Source organism: Diadema antillarum, unplaced genomic scaffold (assembly GCF_040938485.1).
Source record: "Diadema antillarum isolate AM-2024a unplaced genomic scaffold, OU_Dant_1.0 seq00000996_RagTag, whole genome shotgun sequence".
NCBI classification, from domain to species: domain Eukaryota; kingdom Metazoa; phylum Echinodermata; class Echinoidea; order Diadematoida; family Diadematidae; genus Diadema; species Diadema antillarum.
This window is the reverse complement of record NW_027271834.1, coordinates 279,840-291,371: the sequence shown is the minus strand read 5'-3', so window position 1 is coordinate 291,371 and position 11,532 is coordinate 279,840. Positions and strand designations below refer to the sequence as shown.

At 39.3% G+C, this 11,532-nt stretch overlaps 1 protein-coding gene across 1 annotated transcript; it reads right to left on the bottom strand.

Moving 5' to 3' along the window:
* Positions 1–248: 248 nt before the first annotated feature.
* Positions 249–11,319, bottom strand: LOC139742330 (prostaglandin reductase 1-like). The gene is made up of 9 exons (XM_071652907.1): positions 10,978–11,319; positions 9,757–9,802; positions 9,151–9,207; positions 6,069–6,233; positions 5,410–5,527; positions 4,253–4,408; positions 3,649–3,754; positions 2,439–2,557; positions 249–493 (listed from the first exon to the last, which is right to left on the bottom strand). Exons 1-9 carry the CDS (start codon positions 11,084–11,086, stop codon positions 383–385), a joined length of 987 nt encoding a protein of 328 aa, XP_071509008.1. The 5' UTR covers positions 11,087–11,319; the 3' UTR covers positions 249–382.
* Between the last annotated feature and the right edge of the window lie 213 nt (positions 11,320–11,532).

Here is an 11,532-nt window from a genome sequence, read left to right as displayed (position 1 = left end):
GCACAAAAGACAATTACAATGAGAGATTACCTGTCTTTAAAAAAAAAAAGAAGCAAATACATACAACCTAGCAGATATAATCTTAAGGTATGACGTATTTGAATACATTGTTCATGAAATATATCGGAGGGGGGGGGGATGAAAGTCTTAGCAATCAACAACAAATTTAGTATGGGTATTCAAATTTTAAGCGTCGTTTTAAAAGTAGACAAATATATATTCTATTCTAAAAAGAAGTTAAGTTTCCTAAGTGCAGACTGCATTCGCTGTACTTATTGCTGAATAAAGAACAATGAAGTACATCTGTTGTGGTATAATTATCCTGCGTGTAGTTTTCTCCATGGCTGCTTACAAGCCATGAGGCAGCAGCTGGACGGGCCCTCTAGACCTTGATGATCGCTTTTCCCGTGTTTGCCCCGGTGAAGAGCTCGGTGAAAGCTGTAAACATGTTTTCGAATCCTTCGGTGACGTGCTCTCTTACTTTGATTTTGCCCTGGATACAAAAGAAACAAGAGAAATACATTTAAGGGAAACCATGGGAACGCGATGAATAAAGCTATTTATAGTTCTTTAGTTGCCAACCTCTCTGTTTTACACAAACTAATAAACATGAAATACATGAAGTATCTCTCTGTTTAGTACTATTTATATATACATCAGTACATTATGTACCTAAAGAAGTGTCATCCGCAAATGACGTCAAGGCATTATATGTTCATCACCCAACCATGTCAGTATGGAAAATGTAAAATGGAAATGTGTTCGATAACTACTGGTTAATCCCATTTACATTACTACGGTTATTTTTATCCTAAGAATATAACATTATATTTCACCTCAATTAATCCTACTTTGTAGGAGACTGATTTTCAAAGTTGCGTGGACATAAGTAGGCCTTATGTGTGATGTCAAACATCAAAAGAACAAGCAAGGAATCCGTGCAGGCGCTCTTGATTTGGTTACAGCTCGTTATTCCGAATGTTCTTTATTCCGGAGGTTTTTTAGTCCGAAGGTTCGTTATTCCAGAGGTTCTTTATTCCGAAGATTCGTTATTCCGAAGGTTCGTTAAAATCCGAAAGTGTGATGAGGTTTGCTATTCCGAAGGTTCAATAATCCGAAAATGAAAAGGTTCGTTATTCCGAAGGTTCGTTGATCCGAAAATGAAACAAAGCTCGTTATTCCGAAGTTCTTATACGGACCCTATATCATTTCGGATCAACGAACCTTCGGAATAACAAATCCTATTTCATTTCGGATTGACGAACCTTCGGAATAACGAACCCTTTTTCATTTTCTGATAAACGAGCTTTCGGAATAGCGAACCCTATTTCATTTTCGGATTAACGAACCTTCGGAATAACGCCACAAATGTTCGGATTAACGAACCCTTTTTCATTTTCGGATTAACGAACCTCTAGGTATAGGGAATTTGTGTGTTTCGGATTAACAAACCTTCGGAATAACGAATCTTTGGAATAACAAACAGCACCCCTTGATTTCACGTAAAGGTGAACGCAAGATTTACATAATCATCCAGTTGGTCAATGAGTTACTGCAAGTTACGAGTACCATCTACCAGGATACAGTTGTAGTATGAATCTCACGTTCAGATAGCAAACTTCGTATTAAGCGAGAAGCGCGGCCGAGAAAAGCTTGGTTAAAGCATGGACATTCATCATTTCCTTAACTTATGCATGTCTCTGTAATACTATGTCAAGAGTGTCACAAAAGCATTTCGAACATTCTTCCCAGATTTGATCTTAAGAGCTCCCCCGCCGGCAAGCCGGGGCAAAACACAACGCAGCTTTTAAAAATTTATAAACTAAATGCGCAGAAGATAACAACTGTCTCAAATCAAGGAAAACGCATGTGCAGTTGTGGTATGTATTGGTGTATCACCGCTCAAACATTTTCATTAGCGAAGTGCAGGTACTTTTAAAGAGATAGCTAAGTTTTTAGCTGATTGATCATAATTTGTTACCTCATTTTTCACCTTTTCCGCACATTTTTCCATAGTAAAAACAGATAGCAAGGGAAGATGATATGTCTGTCTTACTATTAGAAAAAGTCATATGTGTGAGCGCTAGCGAGCGAATCGATAATTTCCAATCCAATGTAACGAAATCAGTCATGTTCTGAGGTTTGCTGCTTCTCATCATTGGCGTTTATTCAAAGACGTTCCAGTATGAAAAGGCGCATCAGCCAAATAAGACCAGAATTAGGGTAACAATTCTTAATGTCAGTGACGATGCATGAATATGCAATCATCATTTTTGAGACACCTGTATGTACATGTACATTAAGATGCGCATAGTCATGTCGTGCATGCTGTGGCGGCGGATCTCGTACTTCAAAGTGGTAGGTTTCGTTGAAAGTTCATTCGTTAATAGGTCCATGGTTAAAGGCTAATAAGTAACTATATCCGCACATATACTTACTTCGGTGACCCACTTGGTCAGATCTGCAAGACCCTCGGGGTAACGCCCAGCGTGACTGGGTATCATGAATCCCTGCATCTTCAGATCAAAGGATATCATCCTTCCGAAGATGGGAGCCGCTGGATAAACAAACACAAAACGCCTCAAATGTGTACCACAAAGTCAATTATTTTTAACACAAGGTCATAGGATATCAAGCACAGTCGACTCTGCACTATAGAAAGAGGATAGACAGTGAGAGTGCCAGTGAGAGGATATACACTGCAAAAAGTCCGGTGTTAAATAGTGAACACCGAGCTGGTGTTAAATTTTCGGTGCTCATTTATGGTGTTAAATCCGGGTGTCATTTCCAAATATAAAACTGTTTTTTGAAGAGTTTCTTAGTAACTGCACTTCTTGTTGATTTTTAATTTAAACAAGACGATCAAGAATTTTACATTAAAATACTAGATTTTTGAAAAAATGTGAAAATGAATTTACACCACAGTAACACCAGCTGGTGTGGTCTCTTATTGAAGCTGGACGGGTGTTAAACCATTGATATTAACACCAACAAATATCAAATCAACACCATGTGGTGTCATTTTTGAATTAACACCAGTACAGTGTCAAAATAACACCAGGTACAGTGTCAAAATTAACACCACGAAGTGTCAGGTGAACACTTTTCAACACCATCACAGTGCATTTTCTACACCTGTGGGTGTGGTCCTTTATTGAAGTTTGATCGGTGTTAAATTTAACACCCATGGTGTTAAATCTAACACCGATGTTTTTACAGTATAGGAGAGCTTGGGAGAAAGAGTGAGAGGAAGAGAGCGTGAGAGGGAGACAGGAAGAACAATGGATACAAAGATGAGAGAAAATTTTGTAGTTTCACGAGAAGCACTCGAACAGCAACATCCTGAGGATGGAAAATACGCAGAAGTCTCGATGCATCATTTTCATTTCATTTGTTATTATTCTTTATAAAGAAATTAAGGGACAGGAGAGTTCTTCTTTCACCAGTCTTTGAGTGGAACCCAACAGCATAGGGTATCATTCTCCTGCCTGTATTAATTTGTAGTTGCATAAGGTCAGTTACTGTTGTGGTTATAATGTGTCTTTATCTTAATTCTGTCATTGCCAGTGTTGACTGACACGCTGCAGGCAATGTTACTTATATTCCAACGCATTTTGAATTGTCCCGAGAGGGTATCGTCGGACTCACTCTTCACGGGGTTGTCGGTGTTGTATGTCGAAATAGAGCCGCAGCATGATATTCGGCCGTATTGTCGCATGTTCATGATGGCAGTAGTGGCAAATTCACCTCCAACCTGACGTAGTGAATGAAAAAGCATTGCCCTTAAAATGTGATGATGTTATGTGATTATCATTATGTTGATAACAAATAAGGAATCGGAAGTTAATTCTTCGTAACCCTACGTTGACTTGCACAAACGTGTGTGATGTGACGCACAAGACATTGTAAGGAACAGAAGAATATATAAGGATGGCGTAAGAGGTCACACCATAAAAGTCGTTTCTAAATTTTAATTTTGATGCAAGGGATAGTTTTTATATTGACTTTAATCTGATTTGAAATCAACAAATTCGGTGTCACAATAATGAATCGCGGACGCGTAATAAACAGAACACTACAATTCACTGTCATAATTATATTAGGATAACGAGATTTAAAAAAAAGAAAGAAAGAAGAGGTCTCCTTGTTATTTTCATGATTTTGAAGAAGGTTTCCACTCACCTGCTCGCATATTTATTGATAAACTGCCATAATTCTCGTTCGCAAAGCTTTGCAGATACATTTTACTTACGTTGTCGAAGTAGATGTCGATGCCGTCTGGAGCCAGTTCCTTGAGCTTGGCGTCGAGATCCGTCGTCTTCTTGTAGTTGAACGCCTCGTCGAAGCCGATGTCCTTGAGGTACTTCACTTTTTCATCGGAACCAGCGGAGCCAATGACACGGCATCCCTTTGACGAGTGTACGAAAGAGATGGAGAGCGGGGGAGGAGGGAGAGCAGGTAGGAAGACATATAGAGGAGGAAGGGGAAGTGATACGTGTATAATTATTGAAGTTGGCTTGTTGCAGTTAGACCGTGTGCCACCATTTGTGAATGAGTGGTTATGATTTGGCGGTGGTTTGACAATTTAATGCGGAAGAGCTCTGATATGGACTGAGACTGAAATCATTTCTATGAGGAAAAGAAAAGTGGACACAACAGTGATCTCAGAGTTGGTGGTAAAGGTGGCAAAAATAATTATTATTGCCAGAAATAAGCTCTGATGATGATCAGTGGTGATATACATTATTATTAGTTGTTGTAGTGATGGGGCCTACTGCTATGCTACTGATACTACTCCTACTAGTACCATACTACTACTAGGCTACTTCTACTAATACTACTACAACATGTACTACTGATACTACTCATACTAGTAGTAGGAGTAGTAGTAGTAGTACTACTACTACTACTACTAGTAGTAGTAGTAGTAGTAGTACTACTACTACTACTACTAGTAGTAGTAGAAGTAGAAGTAGTAGTAGTAGTAGTAGTAGTAGTAGGTGGTGGTTGGTTGTTGGACTAGGTGTGGTGCACAATAGATCTGGTAAGATTTTTTTCTGAGGAAAGGACGTATTATAGATGAAAGAATAGTGTTGGTATTTCTTATATACACTCCAAGCATCACTGTACTGGAGTGTGCTAAACTGATTTTGGTCGGGTTAGTAATTTCAATTATGTTTGGTCAATTTTGTAGTCACGCTAAAAAAAAAAATGTTTGGTTATCTTTGGGGCGGTCGTCCCTTCAGTCGCCATGGTCACTGTGGCCAGATTATCGATGAGTCCATTGTGACAGCAGTGGTCCAAGCGTCCGAAAAATAGCGGCAAATCAACCTGGTTTTGGCGCACTGCCGCTGATTACCCACCTTGCATTTACCGCTGATTCTCAGTTATGAATGATAATTAGGTTACCTTAATCTTGGCGATCTGCCCCACAACACTGCCAACTGCTCCGGCGGCTCCACTAACAAGAACTATCTCCCCCTCCTTTGGCGTACAAATGTCAAGGAATCCGACGTAAGCCGACATTCTGCGACGGGAAAGAACATTGGTGGCTTTAATTCTTACTAATCAATTAAAAATCATTTTTGTATATAATTATATTACTTTTTTAATAGCATGTAATATCGGGTCCTGCGAATTTTCGTTTGTTTTGTCACATTTCATACGGCATTGAATTGAAGAGTTTGTTCGCAAAAACCGATAAGTCCATTTTTTATGATTTTGAAGTATGGTCTCTGTCATAAAGTACAAAATAATACCTTTTAAATGATACATCTTGGTCACTACATATAAAGGTACATTTTTGAAGTTATGGTCAAAAGAAGCAAAAATTTTCTTAATAACCTCTTTATTTTTCTTGACCTTTAATCGCAAATATCTTCATTTGGCAAATATGGACTTATCGGTTTTTGCGGACAAACTCTTCAATTCTAGACTCTAGTTTCTTCACGCACGTGACTAATCCACGCAGTTCCACTCGCAGACATTCTGCTATGTAATCTAATGTGTACTACCATTCTGTTCAAACATCGTGTCAAAAAGGAGGAAAATAGATAAAAAATTATTACCCAGGCATGCCGATGGTACCCATGGCGTACGAGCGAGGCATGTTCGGCGGTAAAGTCGGCATTCCATTGAGTCGCTTGCCGTCATCCACTGTGTGGGTGGACCAACCGAGGAAACCTTTGACCCACGTACCTACCGGGTACTTGTCATTGCGACTCTCGGTTACCCTGTAGAGGCGAAATGAAAAATCATACAGCAGGGGCGGATCCAGTGAGGACCGCAACCGGCGCACGCCCCCCCCCCCCTTATTTTTTTGTTGAAACAAAAGAAATAAAAAGGAACAAATGGGGGAGGGGTGCGTGCGCCCCCCATTTAATTTTGTAAACGCGCCCCCTCTTTACGGAATTCCTGGATCCGCCCCTGAATACATATGAGATCCCTTTTTTTGCCTTCTTGTCTTCTCAGACCAAAGGAGACGAGATCAAAAATTTCACCTTCTTGGACCCAAGAAACTAAAGTGACGAAAGTTAAAGGGACGGTATAGTATTGGTGGAGATGAGAATTGGACTTTTAACTTTTTACGAGATACCAAGAAAACACTTATGAAATAGTACAGAGAATACCATTCTAAGAGGAATTCAAAGTTGATTTGATGAATATCGGATTTGGAATGACTGAAACATCCAAAAACAAAGTAAAACAAAGCGATCGTAATGAAGTGTGGGTCCCATACTTATTAGAATTGCTCTGTTTTGGATATCTCAGCCATTTCAAAACCAATTTTCGTCAAATAAACGTTGAATTCCTCATGGAATCACATGCTCTTTCATATTTCATAAGAGGTTTCTCATTATCTTACCAAAAATGTTAGAAACCTGAAATTAGGTCTCAACCGAAACTATACGATCCCTTTAATGTCTCGCTGACGAGATCTTCACGCCTTTTCAACACGAAGAAGTCTTAATGACGACTTCTCATACCTTGTCCATAGTGCTGCCTGTTTTGCTTCCTCAGAACCGAGACTTTGAGAAAAAAAGACTACTGATCTCGCCTTCCCAAATCTAGAGATCGAGTCGAAAAAGCGAAGAATCATTTCATGCTCTCGGTGGCACTTTAGTTTCTCTAAAAATCATAACCTGTCATTAGAGTCGTTGTACTGACAACGCCCTTTATTTTCGAAGTTTCTACATCAGATAAAAATGCATTTCTAAAAATGCATTCAAACATTGCAGTACGAAAAACATTCAGTAATTTGCAGGATATATTTGATCACGAAGTGCAATGCACGTTTGAATAAACCGGCAAGCCGTGATTTATGGAAGCGGATTCCTCGGCAAAATCCAATCTATCTGGAGACACATAAAAATCATATAATCTCTTTTTTCATCAGACAGTATTTCTTTCGGTTCAAGTAGATCAACAGTAATCCCGTCTGGTCAGTAACTATATTTACAACCTTTGAACGGAGTTAAGCTGGAAAAATGCATGAAAATTCTAGAATCAAAGTCAAACATGTCTAGCTTTACTTGATTTCCAAACAAGAAGCCGGTTAAACATTTCATGACGATTGTATTCTGTAGGACAGTTTGATTTTTCTTTCTTGGAGTACACATCGTTTTTGTAGGGAAATCGTTGTGTTAGAGTGATGACCCACAGTGTAAAACAACAACACTCTTGAAAAACTTGAACGTGTAGTTTGTAATTGGATAATGAGAAGTATAGTTTGCATAGTCCTCCTAACATTTTGTAGTCAACGCTAGGGTTCAAAGTACAGGTCAAAAATTTGAGTGTGTAAACAGCGCAGGTTACCTGCTCACGAGGAATATGGGTTATGATCACTTATTGTGTCCCTTGTTATATTGATTTGAATGCTAACGAGGAATGATAAGTGTTTGCACAGGGGCAGCGTTTAACTCAGTCTTTGCCATTACCGATCTGTCTATATACAATGAGTATTGGACCAAGAGGGTTTAGGTCGGGTCATTTGTCTCTTATAATACTGTATTACACAGACCTCTCGATGATCGATTATTCATTGGACAATGAATAATGTGTTGCTGTGAGCCTTGATAGGGGTTTCGAGAGGTTGGAGATCCCCCCCCCCCCCCACATTCTTTGGAAAATGGGGATTGACAAAACGTAGTACTACACAGTCTATAACGTGAGATCAATTTTTATCACGGGTATAGACGGATGCTCTATCTGTCTGGCTTTATCAAAGCCGGAAGTATTCAAAGGGTATGACCTGGGAGATACTTTCCTATTGGGATGACTCGACAATATTCCTCGTATACTTCATTCAGAGACTATAATGCTTGTCGGGCAAATATCATGAGGGAGAGGAGGGGAGGAAGTTTTGTTTGTTTTTGTTTTTCTTTACCCTGATTTTTTTGTGTGTTAAAGATGTAACTTCGATTTAATTCTGAATACGGTCAACTCTTTTGATATACGCACTTTCAATATGTTATTTTCTTGGAGACCTTTCATGATTATTAATTTTGGTGTACAGTTTCTGTATTTATTTTCAAATATACATGGTAACATACATGATAGGAAAAGTACGGCACTAAGCACAGTATACTGCTATTAATTTCCAGCATGGATCAATGAATTTGTGAAACATAAATCATAGTCATAATCTTCCCAAAAATGGGAACTTGCTATGACAAAGTTCAAAGTGACCAAGTATACTATGGTCCCCAAAGAAACTGGGGGCTGGGCGGCGCTCCATTTCAAGCTATCGTAATTGATTGACGTTTACGGTTGCTTCACTGTAAAAACATCGGTGTTAGATTTAACACCATAGGTGTTAAATCTAACACCGATCAAGCTTCAATAGAGGACTACACCCACAGGTGTATAGAAAATGTATTGTGACGGTGTTAAAAAGTGTTCACCTGGCACTTCGTGGTGTTAATTTGACTGTGGCTGGTGATATTTTTGACACTGCGCTAGAGTTAATTCAATAATGACACCGCGTGGTGTTGATTTGATATTGGTGGTGTTAATTTCAATAGTATAACACCCGTCCAGCTTCAATAGGAGACCGGAAATTTAACACCAGCTCGGTGTTTCATATTTAACACCGGACTTTTTGCGGTGTTTGTTCACTTGGAACTTAAGTATAGATTCCTGAACACATACTTTGCCACTTGTTCACCAATCATCACCATGCCTTCCGCCATTCTCCTGTTGTAAGGTCTGAAAAAAAATATAGAGATAAATCAGATTATATTTAGCAACGCACGTTTTTAATAGAAAGGAAGTGCCGTCAGCTGTAATGATTACTAGCATTAATAGGTAGTCCATAATGATCATATTTATTTTCCCCTCACGCACTTCTTTTCGTTGTAGCATCAATTTTATCTACATTGATATCAAATGTCTTATTGAGATCCCTGTCAACATTACTAGTGGTAGATGTGCAGTAATTGCTTGTACAGCTGTATAGAAAGAAAAGATGATGCCGTTATCCTGCACATGCAGTGGGATCTGAAGTATAGGTATCCCAGTTGAAAACGTGTTTTGACTCGAACGTCATAAAATTCGAAATAGCAACTTTAGATGTTTGGGAGGTCATGAACAATGATTGCGATCACGCGAAATACAACGACCACAAAATGGTAGTAAAAAAAGATCTGGTTGTGAATGCCATGTACTTGTATTATATTTCACTTTTGTATCTTTTGAAAAGGAAAAAAGGTGAAGTAATTAATCTTAGATAAGTATCTTAACAACTACTCATAATACCTCATGTACGGATCCACGGTGAGAAACTCCGCTTCCACGAGAACCTCTGTTTGGTGCATAAAGCATAAATGAAGACTTTACATATAGGCCAATAGAGATACATATATTGTAATTTTTACGCATACGCCTATCCAGAATATAGACTACTTTGAGATCCAGAATTCACTACTTCGAGATGCACAACGGTATTCAAATCAGTTGCACTGCTGGCAATATATTCATCTAATATAACACTGTTGTCAAAGTCAGAAAGATTTTACTGAGGAACACTTAGAAAGATCTTTGTGTGCTGTACACGCTACTCAATGGAGAAAAAAAATGATTCCTGCGTCAAAACAGGGAGATTTTTCTATAATATTCCTTATATCCAGACATGAAGAAGTTTAGTTGAGGAAGCATCCTGCAGAATTAGGGAGACTTGGGAAGCCAGCATGTGGTCGAAGAACAAGTTGCATTGAAATATAAGGAGAAGAAATCCGCAGGTCAGCCCCATTTCACACATTTCTATAGGGAGTTCAACACGAGCGAATAATAATTTATGCTAAACCAGCGATGCACTTATTGTTCATCTTTTTCATTGTCATTATCTATTTCATTATTATAATCTTTCCTCATTACACTTGAAGCTTACATATATTTGGGGGTGGGACTGTTCAGTTGTGTGCTTGCGAGGGAATGATGTTGATTGACTGCTGGGGGGGGGGGGGGGGTAGAGGGGGAGGTACTGGCATGTACCCCCACACTTCCAAACAACATATTCTATACACATGGCAGCTTGACATGCATTCGTCTGCCTTTTCAAAGCATGTATAAGTTCTACAATTTTCTCTCCTCGGGTTTTTCTTCCAGTCTTGTGCAATGCAGCGACTATAGTCATAAGTAATATATAAGTCATATGTAACAACATACAACACTGTGATTTTCCTGGCATTTATTATTGGACATCAGATTGTGGTACATGTACACAGATAGGCCTACTGGTTATTATAATTACTTGTAACGGTACCTGTAAAATAAAACGTATTAATTATTGTGAGTACGGGTACATTCCCCAAGATCAGCTGCGCCAGTCTATAGGGGTGCCAGGGAGGTCCTCTCCCAGCGAGCTTCCTGACTACCCCTTTTAGCAAAGACTTAGCAAGATTCGTAAGATATAAGGGCAGCGGCTGACTGTCACATCCACAAATTTCCAGAGCCCTACAACACAATGCCTCAGTTTACCTCCATCTTGAAGGGCTGGTATATCGAATTCCTCGAGTCGCACGTCACTCTCCTTCGGGAAACCATCGAAATATTTCACCAGGACCCATCTTTTTCCTTTTCGAGACATTCTGCGCTGGTATCAACTTGTCTTGACGTGTATACTTTGGGGTCTCTGAATCAACGCGTTGTGCCCCTTCTGTTTCACACCAGAAACTGCCTACTGCGGTGCAAGGAGCACTGTCAACAAACACAGCACCCATGGTTCACTCGATCTATACAGCTCTAGTTGTCAGCAGAGTATACTGGGTTATACACGGTTCCATTGCTCTGTAAACAGAGCGCGTGGGCTCTCTGCGGAAAAATGCTTATCGTGAAGCGATGAACATAGACTTTTGACCCCGCTATTCTTTTTGATTCAGAATAGCTTCGATATAAAACAATTGTCAAAATCGGCATTTTCATAGATTCGCGGTAGTGATAGATTACTGCACAACGTGAAAAACGAAGAGGAGGGAGCGAGAAAAAGAAAAGAAGGGGGAAAAGAGTTCAAGGACTGTCAGCGTTTCATTTGTC

Bases quoted from the DNA above. Each gene is read 5' to 3' on its own strand.
- LOC139742330 (XM_071652907.1), bottom strand. From the start codon at position 11,086: ATGTCTCGAAAAGGAAAAAGATGGGTCCTGGTGAAATATTTCGATGGT. The intron at 6,234-9,150 runs GTATGTGTTCAG...TCGCCTCTACAG, and splicing joins ATTGGTGAACAAGTGGCAAA to GGTAACCGAGAGTCGCAATG. The intron at 5,528-6,068 runs GTAATAATTTTT...TTCCCGTCGCAG, and splicing joins GGTACCATCGGCATGCCTGG to AATGTCGGCTTACGTCGGAT.